Source organism: Pseudopodoces humilis, chromosome 6, assembly GCF_049639895.1.
Source record: "Pseudopodoces humilis isolate 2021_Gansu_Grassland_sample_001 chromosome 6, ASM4963989v1, whole genome shotgun sequence".
In the NCBI taxonomy this organism is placed as follows: Eukaryota; Metazoa; Chordata; class Aves; order Passeriformes; family Paridae; genus Pseudopodoces; species Pseudopodoces humilis.
Genome location: NC_142205.1, coordinates 71489236 through 71514872, shown reverse-complemented (window position 1 = coordinate 71514872; position 25637 = coordinate 71489236). Strand labels below are relative to the sequence as shown.

The following is a 25637-nucleotide window of genomic DNA, read 5'->3' as shown; positions in this document are numbered from 1 at the left end:
CTGTGTCTGTGATATCCGAGTCACAACAGGACAAGAAAAGATTCCTAAGAGCTAAGAATAAATCTGATTTTCATGACACAGCCAAAAATGCAGACAAGTGAATACCTTCAATTGACAGTAATAGTTATCACCAGGCACATCTGCTACCGGCAGGAAGACAGACCACTGGGATGGTGCAACAAAGTAATCCACAAAACAGGTTTTCTAATTGGGAAAGGCACTTTGAACAGGATTTTTTACAACCTGTTTGTAACCAGTTAGTCTGTCTCCTGAACTCCTTACCCTCACCTTGTTATCTCTTCATTCATTTCTTGCAATTTTAAACATTTTGAAGTTGCATCCAAAAGAAAGAATTTCCTAAACGTAACACTGCAGAGAATGGCAACAAAAAATAAGTTGCAGAGTGCCATCTCTTGGGAGGAGTGCCATTGTCCAGGTCTGGCTGCCAGATGAACAGGTCCCTTCCAGGGTAAGGCCAGAGCAGCACTCAGATGCCTTTTGCTTTCCTGAACTGAGGCTGTGCTCATGCATCACCCCCAGGGAAGGAGGAAGGGAGGAAATGTCCCTGCCAGACCAACTCTGCACCAGCCTTCCCATGTTTCCCATACCAAACCAAGCCACAAGGCTTGCTGACACCACAGCTGCTCCTTGTCCCTGCCAGGGCTGGGGACAGGCTCCAGCAGCCATGGGATGGGCAAAGCACCAGCAGCTCCCTGAGGGGGCACTGCTGCCAGGGCTGCTAAAACTGATTTCCCCAGAGCAAGCTGCAGTGAGAGTACTCAGTACTGCACACCAGCTCTACTGTAGCCTAAGACTGGCCAAGTGAAGCTTTGTTCTGGACATCCTTGACTCCAACCCCCCAGCCTGTAACTATGAGTTATGCCTGTGAGTCCGGCTCTTCTTCAAATTAGCTGTTGATTAAGGCCTGACTTCATTTAACTTCCTTGGGCCACTCTTAAAAATTACCGGGCACAGAAGACTGCAGTCTTCCAAAGAACAAAAACTGAACCCTTATCCTTCCCTACTCAGGTGGTTAGAGCCTCACTCTGTGGTGCATCCTTACCTTCATCTGCCAGAGCAGACTGATTGTAGATGCTCCTATGGATATTAAAAAGTACATTTTTTAATTAGGACAAAAAAATTAAATGAGGACAAAGGAGACATATTCCCTTTATTACCAAAAAAAAAAAAAAGGATTTGATGCATTTACCATTCTGTTTTCTTTTAAAATTTCATCTTTTATTTACTCATAAAGAGCCAATAAGTTATATAAATCAGAGTAGTTTTCATTTCCTTACTGAAGTAGTCAATAAGATTTTAACTTAGATTTATGCTGACTCAGTAGCACTTTAGATCTTCAAGTGCACTGGTCTTTGTTTTCCACAGCAATTCTTCACCTCAAGGCTACGTTTCTGCACAGCTTTCCATGACAACTCTCCCATGGCAGTAGCAGAGCACTTGGTGGTTCCAGGAGGTTCTGAGTGCAGCCTGGGCAGTGTCCAGGCACACACATCTGTGTGCAGGGCCCCCGGCACCCCCAGAACCCTTCTGCCTCCCTCCCACCGCTCTCCAGAGGAAGCCACAAACTACACTGAAGCTCCATGCTGAAGGCAGGGGCAATGACTCCATGTGACAGATGGTAAACCAAATACTTTTGTATTTAATTATGTTAAGAGCTCAAGGAAGTTAAAACCGTAGACAAATGAACAGAACCGTCAATGACAATGAACCAAGGCAGCATCACTGTCATTCCCTGCTTTAAACAGTGTCTGAAGCAACTTCTAAACAAGTACAACCTGGGATATTCATGTAGAACTGAAACTGTGATTTTTGTTTGCTTTACCTAGTACAAAGGATTTTCCAACACTTGAGTAACTTTTAACTAGGCCCATGGTTGTCATTTCCCCATCTGCTTCCCACAAGCAGATGTTTTCCTTTGTACACCAGTAATAGATTTTTCCCCAAAAAACAATGCAATCTGGTTTTCATGGTAACACACAACAGCTTTCTAGTCTTGTTCCTCTTCATCCCCATCCTCATCTTCATCCCCTTGATCTCCAGATTCAGTATCATCTTCATCTTCAACCTGAAATACAAGATCTGTTGTGAGCAGTAATATCCCTTATTCTGATCCGACTTTTAGAAGGCAAGACAAATTCTGAGTGCAAATAAGCACTGAAAGATAACCTGAAACAACTGTGCCACATCAATTCATCCTTATTAAATGCAACTGTCATCTTGCCATGGCCACAGTTCTTTACTTCTCTGCTGAAGGTAGCTGACCACTGGGGACAACAGGCACTGGTCATCTTCCTTGGATGGCTGCCAGGTATTGAAAAGGCAACTGATAGATTTAACTTCCCTCAGCTTATAGAAAGGGGCCTCTCCAGACTTCTTGGATCGAGTATTGCCATGCCCAGACCTGTCTCAGACCAAAGAAATCACTGGTCCGTTCCTTCCCTTACCGGTACACCGAGGTCCTTCAATTTGATCTTGAGTGCAGATATTTTCTGATCCTGATCAGCCAAAAGCACCAGGAGATCATCCTGTTCTTTCTTGGATTCTGCAACTTCTCGCTGCAGTTTACTTTTCTCATCCTGCAATATAGCAACCGTGCTACTGGATGAGTCCAGGTGCTGCTTTAGTGCTTCCTTCTCCTCAGAAAGGGCTTTGACTTCACTCTGGCAACAGGGAAAATCCCACATCAAATCACAACACAAGCACAGGTAAAGCTGAAGCCCTGTATCCTTCAAACACTTCCTAAACACAGCCTGTAGCAGCTCCAGCTGGTTGGTTCCTGTAGCTGTGGTCCCACACACACTTACACATCCTTCCACAATCTATTACAAACCATTGGATAAGGCAGGAACAACATTAACAGTGGTTACCTTCCACCCAGTCCAACTGGACTGGCTGTGTCAGAGTAAAGCTACACCCTAGATTGTCCTTACCAACTCCTTAAAGACGCACAAGTTTTCAGTTCCCATGTGAGAAATGAAGGAGACATCCAGCCTCCCTTCCAGAGCCCCAAACACTAAGGCTGCTGAGGAAACAAACCACTTCCAGCAGCCCTGGCTACTGCAGAATCCTCCTAATTGATGGCAGAGTATCCAATGGCTTGGTTTGGTGCTCACCCACTACCCACCTTCAGTTCTTTGATTTCCTGCTCCAGTCGTGCCTCCAGTTCTGAGCTCGTTGCTGCTGTTGTGCCGCTGTCTCCTAACGCAGGATCTGCAGTCGCATTCTGTGGACAAGGAATTCTCTCTCAGTGCTGCACATACTGAGACAGCAAGCTGAGACATTACACAGTCAGTTTTGTAAAAGCATATTCCCTTTACACAGCATAGCCATGGTGATTACACAGACCCCATGCTGCCAGGCATCAGCAAACACATCTGGGCTTCCTCGGGTCCCAGACTGCACACACCAAGAAGAACACAAAGTGAAACCTTCATTCCACAGCAGCTGCACTTGAATGACTTATAGGTTTTTTTTCCTAGGCAGACCCTATTTCAGGCATCCACCCTTGCTCTGATACTTCTGAAGCACCGCACAAGTCTTTTTATCAGCTTAAAGATCTCTGGGTAAGATTACTAAAAATAGCAACAGCTTCATCTCTGTGAGCCCTACACTAAGTTATTTCCAAAATGTGGCAGCTGCCTGTCAGCTACAACTGCCACATGGCACAAACTTGAGACCGACACCTCTCCACTCAGAGCACACTTAAGCCAGTCCTCCAAGCAAGGGAGGGCAGCAGGAGGCAGGATGGGTGTGAGGTGGCCTGACAGCTGGAGGGCCACAGGGACACACCTCTGCCTCCAAAGGCACCATCACAAGCACACGTAGCCAGCACCTGTGCAATGGCATCTTCCCTTGGAGCAGCTGAGCCTGCCTCTGTGAGCACGAGCACATGAAACACTCCTTTGTCAGGGTTGGGGGCCCCTAATCCTGCAGCATCATTTGCTAGCTCTGCAGCACTTGGAGACAGCTTGTCCAGGTTCTGTAGCCCTACATTCCTTTCCTAAAGCTGTTTATTAGTTTGGAAGACAGTCACATTTATTTAGCCACAAGGCTTTACTGCCTCATCAGTTCAGCAGACAGCCAAGAAACCCTTTGCAGCATTTGGAGGCCTGCACAGATGCCCCTATCACTGGCCCTTCCACTATATATCAATTTAGAAAATAGTACCCTCAACTACTTGGAAGAAAAAAGATCTCTCATGTGTATGATATCACACAGCTGTGTCTCACAAAGGGTATTTACTTGAATTAGAGCATAAGCTTGGAGCAATAGTGCATAATTTTTTTTAAATACCAAGGGCCATCAGAGAGAACTAACTGGACCCACAGTCCCCTCTGTGCTCACAAAGGATTTGTCCAAGTAACTCATTACTTAGTTTGAAACCCTGTTGGAATCACTTGCTGATGTGTGCACTCAAAACCAGCTTGGTTTAGGAAAGTAGCCACAGGCAGTAGCAGGAAGGCAAGTCTTGAAGATTTAGTTCCCATAGAAAAGAAACAAGTTATTCACCAGTACCATTACTTGTAGCTTTTGATTCTCCATCTGAAGCTTAGAGATTTCCGCCGACTGTAGTTGTATCTGACTCCTGAGCATTTCTAACTCCTTTGGGAAACAGAGACAAAGCTTTTCTGTCAAATGTGATAGAAGAACATATTCACATGAAAATTTCCCTGAGGTTAAATGCTCCCAGACTAACTGCTTCAAACTAGCAGATGTAACAGGAGAGCTGCCTCTCAGTAAAACCACAACAGCTCTGGCCTTAAACGACAAGGCAGCAACATGCAGCGTTGTGCACCCTGCTCTTACAAACCCTTCTCTGTGCAGTGCCCCACCAAGGCACCTGCCTGAGCCTCAGGCACTTTTACAGAGGTGTTTCACAGCGCTTGCACTCCCATCAGTGTCCTCTATGCTCTGCCCTCCTGGTGCAGAAACCCAAGGTGACCTATTAATCCAGGCACCATTCGTTCTCCCAACAGAGAACTCTGCCAGGTGGTTTTTTGAGCAACAGCTACCTTAGAAGAACTGCATCTCCACTTACTTATTCTGTGCTGTACATTCAATACCTGGAAACCTTCATCTCAACATCTAAACATACATTTTGTACTGGATAAACACATTTTGCAAGCCAGTTCAAGTGTCTTCCGCTGGCTCAAACCTGCTTAGTGAAAACAACAGATTCATTTTTATACACATAACCTCCATGTTCCAAGATTAGGACTGTCATCACAAAGACAGCTGATGACAAACAGCAACACTGAGGAATCAGTGTTCCTCCCTGAAGAGTAAAGCTCCCTTCCCACCCCAAGCTACCCCTGTTCACCCCAGCTCTGCTGAAATACCACAAGTTCACCTTCTGTAGCTCATTATTGTGCTCCAAGCCACCAAATTTGTTTGTCTGTGAAGACTGCTCTGTAGTTCCCATTTCCAAGTGGGAAGAATTCTGTAAGAGAACCAGGTAAACATCATCTTTAGGACTAAAATTCTAAATATAGTCATGTTCAAAAAAACCCTTGCATTATCAGATTCCCAGCAGAGAAGCTGCAAGCCGGCTCAGCAACACAAAGCAAAGCTCTCTGGGGAGAGCAGCTGGTGGTGTTCTGAGGTGGGTGTGCAAGGACCTTGCACCAGTGCTAACACAGGAGCACCAAATAAACACAGCACCTACCACCCTGCCCTGTGACCAGGCACTAAGCTCCCAGCACATCTCTACCATTTTACCCCAGGCTCTGAAAACAGGCTAAAACCCACTGATTCCACAGATTCTTCTTGGCAAGAGCACGAGGCAGAGCAGGCTCTGCTCAAGCCCACCATTCCCTATTTCCAGCATGCACTCAGGCAGGATGGGTTGGATGTCACCACAGTGAGGACATGCACAGCTTAAGGCAAGTTACACTTGAAAGCAGGAACTGGCAGCTGGATCAAGTTCTGCCGAGACAGCACTTACCAATTTTTCTATCACAGAATCCTTTTCCTTTAATTGCCCTTGCAGCAGCTCATGCTTGTTTTTCCACTCTTCCAATTCCTCTTTCAATTTGCTCACTTCTTCTGTCTGAATGCCATTGATCTGAAATGTGTCACCATGGGAATTATGATGCTGGGTGTCCTTTCCTAAACAGCAAGAGGTTACAACCAAGGTCAAACAAGCACTTCTATAACTTAGTTTCCAGCACACCAATCCAAGGACTTGCTACCCATCCCACTCCTGCCCCACAAGGCAATATAAGCCCTTCTCATGGTAACTAAAGGAGCAAAGCACAGTACTTAAGAACTCTCTACATATAAAACAGAATAAACAACGAAGAGCTCTCATTTGCCATTCCTTCAGGTGTGTATGCAGCCTGCTGCTTCAGCCATTCCATTTATCCAAAATAAGGGCATGGACAAATCCTCAAGGTAACTGATTCCTTACATGTTGTTCATCATGAGTAATCAGGAAGGCAGTTTGGGTATTTTTAATCATGTAATGTACACATTATCAGGCATTTTGACCTTGGGATTAGGAGAACATACCACCTGATTTACACACTGAATTAGCAATTTCTCTAGTGACAGTAGCAGGTTTCATCTTGCACATCTGCCATACCATCTTCCCCAGCTCACACTCGCATTCCAGACCCAAACTTCAGCCCACTCCAGGGCCCCTCTGGTCATGTTCTGACCCTGGACAGGCAGCAACTGCTTTGCACTGACTCGACCCAAGGCAGAGGCAGCCCCTCCCAGCAGTTCCCATGGCAAGTGTGAGCTCTTCCACCCAACAGGGCTGTGCCTGCTGGAGCTCTGCTGCAGCTTGCCAGACATCACTACATCTTTGCACAAGCCAGATGATTTTATATTCTCACTCATGGAGCCTACCTAGCTGTACTTTCAGGAGATTATATTGGTCCTTATGCTGTTGGATCTGAGACACTTGCTGTGTGACTGTAGCCTGGAGCTGTTCATTTTGAGATGTTAAAGTGTTGATTCGTTGTTTCAGTTCTTCAAGCTCCTGGTCCTGTGAAAATAAAAGAAGGCAGCATGTTATGTACAGACAGTAGTCATGTAAGTAGTTATAGCAGCAACTATTGAATACAATTCTGTCAAGAGGGCAAAGGAAAGCAGCAAAACCTGAGCTCCACTGCTCAGTGCTAACCTGGAACAGATGAGCAGCAAAGCCCACTGCAAACCTCGCTGGCTATGCCTAGGAAAAACACCTGGGAGAGACAGCAGCAGCCTGTCACACCAGCAACAGGAGGGGAAAGGGAAAGGAGGGAAATTTGCTGATGGTAATTTTCATCTAGCATACCACAGCCTGCATTTGTTTAGTCTAATACTTCAGGAGTCTTGAAAGAAATCACGGTAGCTACAGACACCACTTGTTCAGTAAAGCCTCTGGTGGTTCCAAAGCATCCTTAATGTCTCCTGTACCCCATCTTGCTTTGATTTCAGAACACAAAATACCTGCCTCAGTTTCCCATTCACAGTTTAAATTAATTAGCTTTGTTGCTCTACTTCTCCACCTAAGCTGCAGCAACCACACGAGTTATCTACCCCTGGAGAAAGATTTTGAGAGTCCAATCCCAGCAGGTATAGCCAAACTTCACCAGCAAACCAAGTGTTCATTCAGCCCCATTTCATCTGCCATCAAAGCCAGAGCACAGAGCTAAGAATTGTATCTCTGAAGGGCTCCTCTTTTGAAATTATAGACTCCAACACAGCTGAGGGCATGTAGTCCAAGGGAAAAAAAAAGAAAAACACCTTAACCAGTGTTCCAAACACTGACATTTCAGCTGTTCCTTGACATGGGTGTTGTTAGAGGCATTTCTGCATTGCTAGATTGCTGGTTACTTGTTTTGGAGCAAGGGGGATGGAAGTGCCCCGCAGTGGCTCCAAAAGACAAAACTGACAGCTTTGGGAGGCACTCGTGTGGTCCAGCTGCCTCTTACCTGCTCTCTAATGACTTTTTTGTAGTGAGTCACAATGTTGTCATGCTGTTCCAATGTCTTCTTGACCTCCTCTTCCTTTTTATCTTCCTCACTGGACTTGTAAATTGCTTTACTTATGACACCTGTCAAGAACAATTTCTGTCAACTAGAGCCCAGTTCACATCTCTGTCCTCAAAACAGTCTCACAGCTTGAGTTCGTCACATTACAAACTCAACCTGCACATTAAAAAAGGAATTGTCACAAAGGCTTAACAGAAATGGTGACCTTACTGCAGTTTGAACATTCACTGCTTTTCTCTGTTTCAGACAAGTAAATGGGTGCTTTGAGTACTTGCTATAAAAAGAAGCTGTGTTCTACTTGCACTGTGGCTCCACTACAGCCCAAATCATTTTGCAAGCAAGTAAAAGACTTAGGACTCCAAGAGCAACGTGGAGATGAAACTGCTTGGGTAAATCTATCTTTAGTTTTTTCTTTCTCTAGACTGATTAAAGTTCAGAGCAATATTCATAAACATTGATGGTCAGATGTTAGATTGATGACAATCTGTGAAGCACAGACTAAAGCAAGTGTCCATTTCCTAACAGGCCAAGAACGTCAGCATTCACCTTTTTTCATTTATCAATTTGAAACAGCAAATATCTGCATTATGTACTTCAGCAAATGAAGCTTCTATGATCACTGTATGTGCTCAATACTTGAGTTTGCCTGTGAGTGCAGGTAAACACCTCTTGGCCAGTGTGATAACTCACAGAATGTACTGATAACCATGTCACCTAAGAGGATCAAGTAATCCAGCTAGAGTATTTTTACTTAACACTTAAAGTACAATTTACAATACTTCCATAAGTAACACAACATGTTTGGTAGCTCATCCATCAGTTTATGACAAAAACTAGAGAAATGAGTCTAACATCTCACCTTCCAATTCCTTTACCAGCTTTGTAAATTCATGGTCAAACATCATGTGGTCTGGGCTAGAGAAACTAGGCTGCGGTTTCTGAGCAGCTCTGGAATAAAGTTCATGTTTGCTAATGAACCCAAGCTTCTCAATGAAGTTCTCCCTGCCAATCCTCTTCTCAATCAGCTGCTTCAGCTTCTCTCTACAAGGAAGAGACAAATCAATGATAGTGCAGCAACTGGACAAGAAGAGAACCCATCATTCTGCCAAGGTGGGTTCTCCAAATACAACTGTTAATATCCATCTCAAGTGTTAATCCCCCTACTGTCTCATTTAACAGGACTGTAGGGAAAAGTTCTGTGAAAGGTAGATGGTGCTTCAAGAGGCGTTGATTTCTCCATCATACTTACTTCCTGTAATTCTCAAGGGAATTATCATTGTAGTAGATGGAAATGCCAAGCAAAAGTGCACACAGGCCTTGGACCAGCTGCTCCTCTTCTCCAAGGTTTTCAGCTATCTGCCCTGTGAGCTACAACTCTTGATAAGGATATATCTATTGATTGGAGATATTTCATTATCACAACACATGTAACACTTCTCCCTGTATACATTCCCTTTTATTTGCACACAAACCCATGCTTAGTCAGGAAGTAAGACAAGAGAGCTGACAAAAGCCTTGCAAAGTTAACTCCTATTTTGAAGAGCTTGGGTGATCAGTGGCTTCCCATAAATTTCTCAGCAGCTTGTGTTGTTAACAGTAAACCTGAGAGATTCACTTGTTCCAAAGTGAATAAAGTGAACCTGCACTGTAGATAAGGATGCCAGTTTAGCTTTATGCGCTCATGTCCTTGACTAGCTTTTTCCTGAAAAACAAGCACAGAAGTTAAGCACAAAGAATTCTTCTTGCCTCCTAAGTTGAACTGACACTAAAAATACCAGCAGGCTTGTGTTGCACTACAACCTCACTTGGCAGACAGACAGTTTTCCACACTGCTTTGGCACATGCACCTTACACACAGGTGAGAGTAGGCAGAGCACTGGCAACAAAAGGCCGATGTCTCGTGGGCCAGCGCAGTTTGTGTTGTGTAGGTAAACATTCAACCTGAACACAAATAACCCAAGGGGTGTCCAAGCAAGGGGCTCCACAAGCAGGTCAAGGATACAAAAGGCACATTGGCTGGATTGTGAAGGAAGTGGGTGACAGCAATGGAGCAGTTGCTCAGCCAAGTACACAGCAGCATCAGTAGTCCAACCCTGGTCTGTACTTTGCTGCCCTGCGAAGAATAAACACCCCCATCATTACCTTTCCACAGAGAGGACTAAAAAACAAACCCAAGCTGTATTGGATCAGAACTCACCTACTTCCACCTTATCCTTTTATAAACTACAAGTCATGTCTTTCCAAACTGCCGTTCGTTAGTTATACTGAACAGCTGTAATGCTTGGATAAAACAAGGATCAAACCATTCATGTTCAGTTGTTCTCAGAGCAAACCAGCAAGCAACACAGATGTGAAATATTACTCAATGCAAATCATCATGTGTTAGTTCTGCATTTTTAATACAAGGGTGACATTAAGGAACATACAAAACCCCTTAAAAAGAAGGAACAAGGTGTGCATTTAGTCATGTAAGGATTTCCTGGAACAGATGTGTCACCTACCCTGCTGACTTAAAACTGCCAGGTGTTCCTAGTAGTATTTTCTGAGTTAAATAACAATAATCCTGTAGTGGTCTTTGGTTCAGACAATACACACATTAAGTCAGTGAGGCAAATGCTAACTGCAGCATTTTATTTTGGTTAGACAAAATTCCTTTTCATCTCCAAGTGGACTCTTACCAATTGTGTCTCTGCTGCAGGTATTTGGGCCCAGCTGAGCTAGGACAAGCTCCCATCTCTTCCAACAATCAGCATTCAGATGGCAACCAAGCTAAGTGCTCCCTCCCCATTTACACACACTGCCTCTAATTGTCCCAGCAGGATTTGCCAGCCCACACACACTGGCAATAACCCCTGCAAATGGCAGTGGCCCTACAGCACATAGCCATAGGCAGCCTTCTCCAGCCTTGGTACCAGTGGTCTTTCCCCCCTGAGAAACACGGAGCTACTCTTGCTGGTGCAGCCCAAGACTTCAGCACAGCCATATGCTGGGAGCAGCTGCCAACCACATTATTCTCAATGCTGTTCAGAGGTCAGATTGATGTGTCCTGCCTAAGGATTGCCACAAAGCCCAAAACACCCTCTGTTTTCTAGACATACCATGTTAACACCTACTCTGACAGATGACGGCTCCCCATGGCTGCTGTTCCACTGCTCAGAGCTGGAAACAGTCCTGAGCTGTGATCAACAGGGTAAAACACAAGACAGCTCCACAGCAGAAATACTTGGTTTTCTGCCACCACTAACCAACTCAGCTGTGTTTTAGGTAACAGCCTGGAAATCAAATGACTCTTCAGGGGTCACCTGCTCATAAGGAGATGCCTACTATTCACAATCAGGCAGGAAGGCAGGCTGAACAGTTTTTCCTCTAGCAGTCAGGACATCAGCAGCGTATCCCCACTCTGATGGTACCAGCTGTTTGCTACAGCTTTTAGAAAACACTGTTTCTAACAGTTTATGTCTTCCTCCCAAGAAATCCCACCTATGAAGTGAACAGATGGTCCATTAGTCTGCTCCCCAAGAAAAAAAGCACCCGTGCTGCCCAAGATACGTATCCCACAGTTTTGGGGAGCACCCCCAGAGATTCCTCTGGAGGCACCAAGAGTTTGTTATGCCAGGGAAAACCCAAACCACTGCAACACAAAGCTGTAAGTGGAAACACATCAAAAAGCAGTTAAAGAAATCCTCCCCAGCAGACCCCAGACAAGAGGGAAAGGCCTGCTTTTGGCAGGAAAATGCACAAGCTGTGCCAAAAAATACATACCCGTCTGTCGATCTTATCACCCTGCAAGTTACACACATATTACTAGAGAAGCTTCAAGTGGAACATTTCAGAAACATCCCCCCATATCTGAGTCCCTTTTGTCATGTAGTGCTGAAGAATAGCAAGCATTTTCACTGACTCAAATATACCTTACACAAAATGCCAGGAATAGGATAAAAATGAACACTGGCTATTTTTAGCTAAAGCAGGAGAAAAGTCATAGCAACAAATTAAAAATTCCAGCCGTTATTTTCACTTGCAGCGAAGTCTAATTGCCAGCAGAGTTACCAACTCCCTACTAGTACATTGGCTTTTTCCCTGAACACTTCTCACACAGGTTAATGTCACACAAGGAGGCACGGGCCACGAGGTGAACTTCACTCACTCGACACTGGCCAAGCCACATCTTAACATGTTGAACAAGCTCAGAAAGTATCTTTGTATAGCAAAGCCAGCTGTCAGCACATGACAGCCTGTTCTCTTCACGGTGTTTCCAGTTGGAAGGTTCAGGTTAAATACCAAGCAGGCACTCCTTCAGGGAAAAAGCCCAATGTGAGTGGCGACTCTGCCAGTCAGCCTTGTCCTTGAAATCAAGTTTAAGGCCTGGATGCTTCGGGGCCAGCTGAGAACAGGCAGCCTCAAGCAGCAATCCTGATGGAAAACCAAGATTTGCTGCTATTCTCCTCCCCTCAAAGGAGCTTTAAACAAAGCTTAAAAACCAGCCTGCAGAAGAGAATCCTCCTGCAGCCGCCCCTGCGTCCCCGGGGAGGCGGCGATGCCGTACCTGCGAGAGGATGTTGGTGCACTGCTGCAGCAGCGACACGGGCGGGTTGCCGATGCTGGTGGCCAGCTGGACCCGCAGCAGCTGCTCCTTGAGCGTGGCATTTTCCTGCAGGGCGTGGGCCAGGGCCACGGCAGCACACCAGTTGGACAGAGAGTCGGTGGAGAAGAGGCCCCCGCACAGCAGCTGACCCGCCGACACAGAGTTACCTGTAGCTACCAGAGCGGCCAACAGGGAGATTAAAGCAAGCCACTGAACTGGCAAAATATTTAACACAGCTAAACCAAAAAAACCCAAACTGATGAGGTTTTAGCCAAATGGCCCCGCCCAGAGCAGCCACAGAACAGCAGGTAAATGGTTTTTCACGAGACACCAGGTGGTGCAGTGAACAGGTGCTCGTTCACAACTCACTGCAGAGATGGTGGCCTGGCCTACCGTCAATAGTGGATGGTAGGAGCGTCGAGACAATTTCTCCTTGTCCTTTTTGGTTCTTGTACAGAAAGCACTGGAAGCAGTAGAGAACAGCACAGCGTAGCACAAAGGGCTGCCTCTCGTTTACCATGGACATGAGCAGCACTACGATTGCAGGCCTGGTGGGAAAGCAAGGAAAAATTGAGAACTGAACAGTGAATGCAAACACCTGCAGGTACATGCAATATGGATGTATTCCACAGTAAGGAAAAATACTGTGGCCTATCACTGCATCCATTACGTTTTCAAGCAAGGGCATTAAAACCCAAGGTGTTCAAAGCTTCAAAGTTTTTCAGTTATTTATACACAGAACAAGAAATTGATTATCCATTTGCCTTGCCTCTAAATCTTCTTGGGACTGTCCTCTGCCTGACAGCAGCAGCAGCTCATCCCAACTGAAGAATGTCTCAGGCATTGCTCGTTTGTTTTTCAGGTGCCACAGAACACCAGTTCTAGGCCACATCTCACTGCAAACACACCTGACACCTTAATGCTGGATCCAATACACCCAACACGAATCAACATCAAGCTGTTACTCAGCACCATAATCCCAAGTGTGGAATTTAAAAATCCTTTGGATTGCCCAAACCAATACCTTATCACCAACCAGAGTTAATACATTATCTTCCCCTACCTTGGTGGATTAGAAGGTGCATTTACAGAGGCAAAGTAGTCTTGATTTGTCTGGCATCCTCGGATGACCTCCGATACGGTATTAATGGTCTAGGGAAAGGGTAGAGAAGAAAGTTAAATCTATGTTTAAACCTGAGCCATGGTCTGCCACCCTAGGTATTTGAAAACTCTTCCAGTTTACCCTGACAGGTCACTACTGAAAAGCACATACACAGTCTCAGCTCAGAGACTTAAGTAAAACCAGTGTGCATGAAAAAGTCAAGGCATTTCACAAGCTGTGAAAGTTGCTGAGCAAAGGTTATGGGACACAAAGCTCAGTCACCTCCAGCTTCATTTTGGATGCCAGATCAGTCTTCCTATGACAGCAAAAAAACAGCTAAACTGGACATTTCTACAAAATGAAAAGGCAAAACCTTTTAAGAAATTAACAACTGGAATAGAGGAGTCCATAGTCAATCCAAGCACATGATTTTATCCAGGGAAAAAATCTCTCATCCTACCTTGCTGGCAGAGATTTCTAAAGGCTAAAATCCCTCATCACTAGAAGCCTATCAAATTAGAATAGTTGTAGACTCTCCCCAAAAATAAAAACAGCAATAGACCCACCCCTAAACCAGGAAAAGTCATTAATCAATTCAGCTGCACTGGGATATGCTGAAATCTAAAGGAACAAAAGAGGCAAATCCCAATTCCTTGGGGTTGCAGAAGACCAGGAATACACCCATGGAAATGACTGCTCCATTTATGCTGCCCACACAGGAAGCTGACATCTCTGGCACCTGAACTGGTTGTTTCAGCTGGTTATCCCTGCACACTGCCTGGCTATCATCCACTGGGTCACTCCCACCCCTCCATCCACCGCCCCTCTTACTTCAGTGAGGATATCAGCAGGAACCCCGGTGGCCATGAGGATGGTGCAGAGCTGCTGCAGGAGCCCACAGTGGAACATGGCCTTCTGACAGCTGCTGGTGGCACCGGGAGGGTTGGTGGGGGACACCAGCACCCGAACCAGCTACAGAGAAGGAGACACTGCTGTGTGAACAGAGCCAGGCATCTTCCCAACACAAAACCCAACTCGTTCACTGTTTCACTGTAAAGCACAACTGCTTCTTAAAACGGAGACAACGCACAGAACGTTTATCTCATTGCTACGGACGGCTGCTTCATCTGCAGTTCTGTAGCAGAGGATTCTTTACACAGAACACCCCTAAATATGCCTGTAGTTTAAACCTGTTACATCTCAGGTGACAGCAAGTTAAGCAATATGCCAGCCGTCACAGATTCACCTCTGGCAGGGTTTGTGCTGAAAGCAGCACAGCTCATGAGCACTCGTACCAAACCGTGAGCCCAAGCTGTGACGTGACACTTGCCACTGCACGAGGGCTGGCACCCATAACTAGGAGCTGTAATGGCATCTTACCTGCAGCATCAGGTGAAGGTTTGTCACTTTCTGTGCAGACCATCCACAGTTGTCATCTCCAACCTCAAACCAAGGCTTCATACGCTGAATGTAAGAACCTTCCTTGAAGAAATTCTGATTGGAATTATTATTCTTCAACAGGTTCTGCAACAGGAGGAGACAGTCTTCCACCACAATGCCTGATGAGACAAAGCAGCACACGGTGAATCCCAACACCCACATGGGAACAAACGAGCTCCTCCATACACTGAGGATGTTCTAGACGGAACAGAGCACATTTCTGAGCTCTTCATTATTAGCACACGTTAGGTGTGGATCCATAACTAAGAACCTTGTGAAACCAGAACTGTTTTCCTTCCACAAGTCCAAAGCGAATTTCCAAAGCATGTACAGCTCAAACATGTGTATGTATAAGTGGGTAAATGGGAAAAGCTGCCACCAAAAGCTCAGCGACACTTTGTGTCCCCAAGTTCACCTGTTCCAGATACAGACTACACTGTCCCATCAAATGCACTCAATGAAGTTCCTCCTGAAGTGCATCCTGATTCTGAGGCAGCAGCCTCTCTCTCAGATTCCTGGCTCACATATTCCTTCTCTACAATGACTGGCCACCATCTTCAATTTATTTCAAAGCTACTTTTTAGTTTTCAAATTCCACTCGGATAAAGGCTCCTCCTATCAGAGGAACAGATAAGGAGCACGGGGGAAAGCAGAGAAGTCTTAGCACATGGGAATTTACATAACACATTCTTCTAAAAATATTGACTGCCTAAAAACAGCAGCTTTAAATCAAAGGTTTGCTGAATATTTCCATGCCAACATACCTGGAATTATATAGCTGGGATAGAAGCAGTAGCTGCTCCTGCAGCCCACAGAAAGATCATGCCAACAGCAACCTGTCATGCTGCTGAAATAGACTGTAGTAAACCCACCACATACTGCTAGTAAAAAAACCAAGCCCTCAAGTGCTGCATTGTTTTTTGCTCCTTTAAAAATTCTTTTCCCCTCCCAACAGGTGACTGACTTGTCAAGAAGCTGACCAGAAAACTCAAGTTGTTGGTGCAGCTGAAGGGACTCAGCAAGCTGTTACTTCCAGCCACTCCAAGCATCCAAGGACCTTGTGGGAGGAATGCAGATGCTTCACTCGGTAAGTGACAAATGCAGCACACCCATCTGACACTGCCATTCCAAGGAGACACATGCACAGGCCTAGGTCAAGCAAGAACACACTCAGCTCATGCACACAGGCTCAGAGGAGTGACCTGATGTTTTAACTAAGCACACCAATTTTTCAAAAGACACTAAAACACGGCTACCTGGTCAATCTGGTTTTTCTTATTTTGTTACAACCAGTCTATGAACTGTGCCCCCTTTACCCACTGACCAGGCACCAACCACCCACTGAGGCAAGCCTGGAAACATCAGCTCAGAGTTGCAGAAGCACAAGGCTAAGTCTTCGACTCCACTGTACCTCCGTCGCTGTTTCCTTCCTCTGTTATGATATCCAGAAGTCTCTCAAAGGCATTTTCAAAGGCCACAATCTTCTGTATGGCTGCGTTACTTTTGGTCAATTGCTGTAACAACAGGACTCCCTTGACAGGTGGAGGAGAAAAGAAACCAGAGCCGGGTTTTAATAGAACTCCATTGTTTTTCACAAGTCACGGCTCTTGGGAGGATGCTGAACCAGCAGCATAATCCTCAGCCAGGATCACAGGCACCGTCACTGCCACTCAGCACACCCACACCCCCCAGGGACAGCAGGATCCTGACACAGAGTACAGAACCTCTGGACTCACATCGTTGCGGATCACCTCCCTGGAGTCCGCTAGCAAATCCATGAGGCGGGAAACACCTGCAAGAAACAGCACAAAAAAATAAACCAACAAGAAAAGGTGCAGCTTTTTCAAGCTGGAGGCCTTTAAAGCATCTTGCTTGAGGCTCCTCTAGGCCTCTGCCATGTCTGTTGAGCCAAGTGTATCAGCAGAGGATTGAAGCACTCACCCATGGGGCTGACCAGAATGATCTGCTGCACTTGAGGCCCTTGCTGCTTCAAGAGAGACGTCAGTAGCTTCACTCCAGGCCAGCGAACATGGAAATCAAATTCCTGAAAGGATGGAAAGGAGCATGTTAAGTAGCCAGCTCCTCAGTATTTAACTCAGATACACTGAAGTTCCTTAACAGTGCTCAAAGCATGACATGGGAGCCATATGGGAAAAGCAGAATATTGTGTTCTCCACCAAAGTTGGACTAGAAAGGAAAGGAAAAAAGGAGTATTGTGTTGTTCTCTCTCCCAAGCACAGTCATATTCTTAGGTTGGGAACAAAATTTTAACAGCTCAAGGTAAAAAGGCAATCCATGAGGACAAAGCCATTGGAAAATGAGTTAAATAATATGCTACTGGAAAGCAGTCATCCTTTCCACTTGAACTGCATCTCAGACAAAACTGTCTCATGATCATTTTATGATCATGTGAAAAATAATCCTTGCACAAGTGACAACCACTGCTGTCTGGGAAGCAATCATTTTTATTGTTTCTAATTAAGTAACTAAGTCCTTTTCTCAAAAAACAGGATGAGAGAAAATGGCCACAAGGTGCACCAGGGCATGTTTAGATCAGCTATCCTGGGAAATTTCTTCATTCAAAAGGTGGTGGGGCATTGAAAAGGCTGCCCAGGGCAGCGGGGGAGTCATCCCTGGAAGGGTTCAGGAAACGTGCATGGTGAACATGGTGGTGCTGGGTTAACAGCTGCACTTCATGATCCTGGAGGAATTTTCCAACCTAAATGGTTCTGTGCTTCTCTTACACGTTCCCCTGCTTTAAAAGCTGCACCAATGGTGTTCATCCAGGTCAGTCCTGACTCACCCCCAGCCCCACCTTCACTGGATCCTGGCACACCTCACCCCTGACACCAGCTCCACTAGGACAAAAGCACAGCTCTCCCCATCAGGGCAAGTACCACCCATCCCTCAGCAGCCTACACAGGACACACTTACTCACCTCCACCAGAGTCAACAGCAGAGTGACATTTTCTTGCTGTTTAATGAAAATCTCTGTGAACTGACTCCCCAGATCATCAACTTGTTTTGCTGAGTTTTCTTCTGTAACAGCAAAAAACAACATATTACCACACACCTGGAACAGCTTCAGCAGCTGTGATTTTTATTCTTAATGAAATAAGACCATGGGTGACCATAAGATTGAGTCACTGTTACAAATGTTAATGGAATTATATTCAAAACAAACACCAAAACAAGCTTTTCACAAAACAAAAACCCTGCACTATTCTACAAGTAACTTTTGAATCTCAGCAGTTACATCCCCATATAGCTCCACTAATCCAAGAGGGCAGCCCCTCATGAGTACCCTACAGTGATGGGCAAAAGCAAGGTGCATTTCACACCAAGAGCCTTGAAGTGTAGGGAATATAAATCATCTAAAGCAAATTGCCCCAAATAACTTAATTATTCTATTAGGTTTAGAAATAGAAAAAGACCTTAACATCAGTAAAGGGAAAGAAGAGTCACACAGATAAGCATCAAAACCTGTCAGTCTTGGAATGTGAATTGATTTCAAATATGCCAGAATTGAGTGCCATTCCATTCTCCACTCCACAGTTACACAGAATTGGGCTAGCACATTAATTGTCTTAAATTTCATGTATCCCTGTTGCATGAACAAAAAACAAATACCAAAGTAACCCAAAAAATGACCAAACCCCATGCAAGCAACATCCCAGCACCAGTGCTATTTTTCTAGGCTGAGTGACAATTCACATAACTGCTCCACAAAACAGTGGCGTGTAGGTACTAGTGGTTGACATAATTAAGCAATGTCAGCTGAAAAACTGAGCAAGAGCAATTCTATTTCAAATGGAAAGTGTTTGTTTTAATAGAAATAAATAGAAAATAAACAGTAAAGTCAGTAAATTTCTGACCAAATCCAAAAGCCTTTGGGTTTTCTCCTCCAAAAAACACTCTGCTCTAAATTTCCAGCTGCAGAAACTACTGTATATTACAAAACACGTTAGAAGGCAAGACAATGTGCAAAACCAGCTCTAGCCCAGGCACATAGCACCTAGCAGGACCTCAGTCCTAGTGTGGCCTCCCTGAAGCTCAGGGTCTTATCAAGAAGTCTGGGCCATTGCTGAACTGACATAGATTTATTTACAGAAACGAAGATTAAAAACTCCACAAGCAAGTTCAGCTGCTGCACTTGCTGCTGTAAAATAAGAGGCAGCTCAGCTGGGAATCAATCACACGTGGGTAACACATCGTGTGGCTACAGGCCAACGAGAGACAGCCCAGGAAACCTAAGCATTTTACTCCCAAAATGAAGTCAAAATACTTCACTTGGACTTTTCTATGAGCTGGGACTGACTATCTTGCCCCACCCTCAGCTGCAAATCGTGTTTGAACTCCCAATGCCAAGCATTGCCCTTGCACAAGCTGCAGGTGCTAAGGCAAAACCTGAGCAGCATACACGGCTTGCACAGCCTCTCTCAGGCTGAAGCTGGTTTTTCTTACTCCAGCTCAGTCTTCTTCCATGAAAGGGCCAAATGACATTTTTTCAAGTATTTCTTTTGCCACGTTTAATAAAAAACCAAACAGGCAAAGGGAAACTATTTTCCACTTACACCAGAGATCTTGCAACGAGCCTTAAGTGTTCCTTAACCAACCAGTAATTGTTCCTTAAACCCACACATTCCCAGGGCTATCTCAAATCATGCCAGCAGCTTCCATCTAGTAAGATCAGCTCTTACCAATTCACTACCAAGCAGCAGTGCAAACTAAAATTTAGTTTTAAAAAACAGTATCAGTTTCAAAAAGAGAACATGCAAAGCATTAGTGGTAACCTAAGGTAGGAGCCAATACTGCATTTTAACATGCATTGCTTAAAAGAGACACTGTGGAGAATGCTCACGTGCAGCTCATGCACTGCTGGCCAGCTGCAGGGCTTCTTGCAAACAGGAACTGTTCACAAACTGTGCTCCCTTCAAATCCCACCACTGTGGGGCTGCACGCCTTTGACATCCTCATCCAGAACTGACCATTCCTGCAGTCTCTGGGGTGTGCTGGCATTCAACATGCCAAATCACAGGAGAAGTCAAATTGGAAATACACGTGAGCTCCAAAGAGTAAGGACAGAGCAGAAGGCAAAATGCCTTCCCTGAGCTCCAGGACAAGTCCCTGCAGTGTCCTTTTTAAACAAACGGCAGCAAGTGTCCCCGGCAGGAACAGCGACTAGGGCTAAAGCAAAGCACCATATTTATATAAGGAAAGGTTCTTTTACCTTCAGAGTCATCTGTCAGTGCAGATAAAATAAAAAGAAACAAGAGACAGGTTTACCAACTGAACAGCTTTCCACACAGCACAACCAATTACAGCATAAGCTCAGGCTTCCAAAGCAGCCATCCCAGCTTCCTACAGCAGCTGGACTCCTGTGCGAAGTTCTTCTGGACGTGGTCAAACTGAAACACCCCATTACCCTTACAACCCTGGTCACCTCTCACACACAACTCCAGCTGGGAAATTCTTTGCTCTTAGGAAAAACTTGCCAATGCTTTTGTCCAGTCCATAATTAAGGCCTCTACCACGAACATGAACTCACCAGCACTATGAAACTTGTTCCAAACCTTTTTAATCAACATGGGGAACTGGAGAAATGTGGAAAAGAAAGGCAAGCACAATTTGAAACACGGTTTAGAAAAATATTCATCAGCCTTGGAGACCGGTTTAATGGCCTTCAAAACTTCATCAGGTAGGAGCAGCATGGATTTTCACAGCCCAGCTGCACAAAGACAAGTAGAATCTTTCTAAATCCTTCTCCACTGCCACAGCAGGGTTGAATAAGGTTTTCACACTTATATGTGGCACCTTCTCACAGGTACCTGGAGATTTCACATCTCAACATCCTTATTTACATCATGAGATAGTAATGTCTCATTTGACAACCACAGCCAGAACTGTCCTTTCCCAACAGCAAAGAAGGACTTGATTCTTGATTTACAAACTAGAAAAAAAGTTACCCCATTCGAACCTGGCTCCTGTTCAGAGAACAAAGTTTTCTTAAATTAATAAGCAAGAGATCCAGTGTTACTTTAATGCAAGCTGCACACTTCAGCATTATCCTAAGAGCTAGACACAGTAACAAAGCAGGTCTAGGTAAGCATTAGTTAATCACAGTATGACAGCTGATAACTTGAACAAAGCACCAAGGAAAGCAATGCCACAGTTAATACAACTATTACTACCAAGTGCTTACCTTGCTCCTCCTCTTCTAGGTCATTCGATATAACATTGTAGAGTGTGTCCAAAGCATAGCCAATTATTTCAGAATCTGAACTGCAAATGAAAGAACCACTTTTCTTTAATGACTTATTTCCAACTACTCTTACAACATTGCTCTTGTGCCCAGGCAGCTCCCTTTGCAGCGCTAGGCCAAGTAAGAAACACAGATATATTGCGGCACCACGTAACCATGAGCTATCTGCCCCCTGAACAGAGTCAAGCTCCTCCCAGTTCCATTCCCTCAGGTGAGTCTCAGGAAGTCTGGTAAAACCAGATGACCACAGGACTCCTCACTGTAGGTGTGCCTTGAATTTTCTGAGTCACTCCCTCCAACCTGCTCCTATACCAGCAAAAATTCCTAGGAATGCCTCAGACTTGCCACAAGACCACCCAGTGAAGCAGCAGACAAACTTCAGCATTTCCCAGGTAGGACCCTCCCAGCTACACTGGCAGACAGACCCAGAGCCAAACCTGGGCGCTCCAAGGGAACGCAGCAGCTCTGGATTTTCACAGACAGGGAGCCTCCGTGTCACCAAACCCACTAAACCTAATTATCGCAAGGTTTTGAACTCCAGCATCCCCAGGAAGCTGCAGGGAAGCCCAGAGCATTAGTTCACCTGCTCACACTCAGGCTCTTTTCTCAGGAAAGACCTGTTTATGCTGCATTACCAAGGCTGAACCACCTGTAAACCCTGTGCTACAATCAAGACACAGCACAGGAGCTGATGGGGCAGAATACAACCATTTCTGCTGCTTGCTTTGTCTCTCTTAAACAAAAAAAATAATAAAAGCAGTTGGTCAAAAAAAATTAAAAGGGAAAATAAAACCTAAAACCACCAAGTTGTGTTGAAGTGCAGATGGACAAACCTCACAGAATTTACATGACTCTATCAAGCACTGGAAAAGAAGACTGTCAAAAAAAATCTCTCACTCCAGCTTCTAAGTATTTACTCTCACTGATCTCCAAGGCATTCCAAGTAAGGCCTCCACACCAAAGATAAATTTGCATTTCATGAGGCTGCTAGGCCGGTTCGGAGCAGAGGCCTGAACAACCTTTCAGTCCATGGAAGCAGTCTCATCTAGCATGTATGAGCACATCTCCAGCCTGCTTATCTTTTCCCTTGACTGTCATTTTAGCTCTCCAACACACAAAGTCTGCGCTTTACTTTTCACAGAAATGGAACAGAACCCCATCTAAAAAGAAATTCTTTCTTGGAAACTTGAAAAGCAAGGTTGCAGCTTGGTGGGTTTTTAAACGTACCTTGTTAGGGAAACTACAGCAGCTCCAAAAGAATAAGCAGATTTAATGTACACATGATTTAAAGCAGGCCTTGTTTCTCTGGTTGAAAGACAAGACATGACCAAATGAGGACAGCAGCATCTCACCTCTGCTGTTCAGTGCCTTGCCACCATCTGCTGTTCAGCACATCCCACAACTCAGTGATTATTCTGTTCATGCTGAAGCTGTCCAGCTTTTACTCCATAGTAAAAAGCAGTCAAGAAACAAGACTTCTCAGGCATCCATTAGAGGCTGTCTTAATGCAAGGCAACAATCCAGCAGAAGCCACCTCACCACACACCAAAAAATCAACATCCCTTGTCAATATACCCATCACACCAGGCTTTGGGGACAGCTGAGTGTGTGACCCCTTTATCTGCCAATTAATCAGTTCAACTGGTTTTGATTTCCATCGAAAGTGTCCACAAAACCTCACCTCTACCATCACTGACACCAAACAGCAACACAAACTCCAACAGGTACCACCTACACTGATCACACACAGACACTACCACTCTCTCCAAGAAGGCACAGCACCTAGCACAGCTGATGTGCTGGCCCACCAAATACGCAACAGCAAACGACTCTAGGAACATCTCATCAAAGCCAGCACCTCTTCAGCTAAAAACCCAAAAAAACCCCGCGTATTTATTATTTTTTTTTCAACTGCAGACTGAGTCACACAAGATACTTATGCAGAACCCCAGCATGTACAAATTCCAAAGGATCAGCTGAAACTCAAAAAGCACTGAAAAGCCTCAGGTCCCTGCCCTAAAGGGTTCAGGTTGCATTCTCAACTGGATCAGCAGAGCCCCGCCTCCCTTCTCAAAGTTCAAATCTGCCCTCGGAGCAGATAAGTGGATGAAAGCAGGCTCCTTAACCCAGTTTTATAAAGGGTTTCCCCTGCACATCCGTGACAGTTACTCCTATAACCTTTCCTTTCACTGTTTGCACCAGGTCAGACATTCAAATTTAACTACCCAGCCCACAGAACAGAAATAACACGGACTTGCCTAGACAGCAGCCTCACAGCACCTTCCCAGCTGGTGGGGCTGGCCAGGCAGGAAAAGCCTCAATCAGCAGCCTTGGGTTGAGCATGGAAGAGTTTCATGTCCTACATCCATAACTGGAGCAGGAGGCCTCCTTCCCGACACTGAACTGCAGCTTTCCTAATCCTCCTCGGTACTGACATCAAAGGACATGCTCCTCCTTGTGCTGGATGCACACCCAGGTATTCCACAGCCCTCTGACTGTCACAGATAAATTTACCAGCCTGATGTTCAAATCCGCACAGAGAGCCTATCCTCACACATTTGCCTACCTGAACACCGAGTATCTAAATCCAAGGACTTAGAGTACGCGTGGGCACTGTCAGGTAGAGCAGTGATGGCAAGGATGGATAACAAAGATATTTCAAACACTGGATTGCGTAAGTATTGCATTCTAGTCCACACAGAGCACTCAGACTAGTGCTGTCTGTCCTGGCAGCAGCCTCAAGAGTCCTGCTCCCCTGTTTAACCCAACTTAGTTCCTAACACACGCAAGCAAAAAACACACCTGCTGACCGCACTATTTTTTTTTTTTATCTCTGTCTAGCTCACCTTTTGCCCAACAACAGCTTGATCTGGGTTATTCCAAACAGTGTACACAGTTCACATGATCTCTTTGGACTCACCTTTCTACAGCAGTGGAAAGATGCCCCCAAGAAGCATTAAGACATGCTTTGGCAGCACCTTAACCCTAAAGCTTGTCTTTCTGTCCCTCATCCTGGTTCCTGCAATTCTGTTCTTTTTACCTTCGAATAGGCTCTGAGGACATGAACCAGCACAGAAAGCCAAGGTGGCAGAAGAGTTGCCAGAAACCCTGCCCTCCCAGCTCTGTCAGTACAGGGCACAGTACAGGCTCTGCCTGCTGTGTCAGCAGCAGAGAAGGCTCCGGCCAGCAGCCCAGAGCAGCTGCAGGATGCTTACCGGTCTGTCTGGAGAACGTGGATCAGGTGCTCCATGGCTTGTATGCCGACCTCCAACCGGTACTTCTGTTTGGAGAAGAGACAAGTAATTAAAGGTCGAGCCCAAACACCAAACAAAGCCTTTTTCACAGTACCTGACAGAGCTACTTGAAATCCACGCCGCCGCTCGGGAAGTCGGCTACTTACCTTGGATAAGGACTTGAGAGCACGGACAGCATCCCTCCGGTCATCCAGTAACGTGGACGAAGCCACTCGGTCACACAGCTTCTGGATCTGGAAGGGTACGCACAACACACGGGGTGAGCCGCTAAGGTAAGGCCCGGCAGGGGAGAGCTGCTCCTTCCCCGTCCCGGCGGGCAGCTCACGGCCCCGAGCGGGACCGGCCACCACCCGGGCCTGCCACGGGCAGCGCCGCAGCCGCCGGCGACACGGCGGCCGCAGCCGGGGCCCTCCCGGCTCCCCGGCCCCGTCGCAGCCCGGCCGCGTCCCCCGCTCACCGTGTCCGCTCCCGAGGGCTGCGGGCCGGCGCTGGGGCCGCCCATGACGCCCCGCAAGAAGTTCATGGCGGCTCGGGCCGGGCCGGCGCTGCCGCTCCCCCCGCGGAAGCGGCCGCCGCGCCTGCGCCGCCACGTGGCACCGCCGGGGCTGCGGGCGGAGCTCCGGGAGCGCCGGGAATCCCGCCCGGGAATCCCGCCCGGCCCCGAGCCTCGGGCCCAGAGCGGCCCCGAGCAGGTGGGAACTGCTCGCCACAGCCCCGTAACACGGCTCCCCCCGCGGCTCGGGGTCTGTGCATCCACAACAATCCCTAGGGAAACGCTCAGCTCGGAATTCAGAAACCGCATTCACCGTCAGTGAAAAAGAGCAAGGTGATAGCTTAACTACAAGTAGAAAACGTCCAAAAGCTTTTGAAACGGAGTCGACTCAGAGCCAGAAGCTTACCTAGGTAAGACTGATGGTTCAAGCCCAAGAGAAGAGCACCACGAAGTACTTAAATTACTTTCCGATGCTGAATGCCCCCACCGGATGCTACT

The 25637-nt window shown here is 46.0% G+C and overlaps 1 protein-coding gene across 3 annotated transcripts; it reads right to left on the bottom strand.

Moving 5' to 3' along the window:
• Positions 1-1640: 1640 nt before the first annotated feature.
• USO1 (USO1 vesicle transport factor) lies at positions 1641-25206 on the bottom strand. Of its 3 annotated transcripts, none has more exons than XM_014260370.2 (25): positions 25104-25206; positions 24793-24879; positions 24608-24672; positions 21333-21412; positions 18069-18169; positions 17072-17174; positions 16867-16922; positions 16542-16662; positions 15071-15249; positions 14522-14662; positions 13652-13740; positions 12982-13136; positions 12550-12761; positions 11766-11786; positions 10006-10116; positions 9253-9371; positions 8863-9044; positions 7944-8065; positions 6874-7012; positions 5966-6129; positions 5372-5461; positions 4537-4623; positions 3146-3244; positions 2466-2681; positions 1641-2086 (listed from the first exon to the last, which is right to left on the bottom strand). In XM_014260370.2, exons 1-25 carry the CDS (start codon positions 25167-25169, stop codon positions 2009-2011), a joined length of 2883 nt encoding a protein of 960 aa, XP_014115845.2. In that variant the 5' UTR covers positions 25170-25206; the 3' UTR covers positions 1641-2008. The 3 variants fall into 3 exon arrangements, with proteins under 3 accessions (XP_014115845.2, XP_014115846.2, XP_005531796.2); XM_014260371.2 differs by having other exon boundaries at positions 12550-12755; XM_005531739.3 differs by lacking the exon at positions 11766-11786.
• Between the last annotated feature and the right edge of the window lie 431 nt (positions 25207-25637).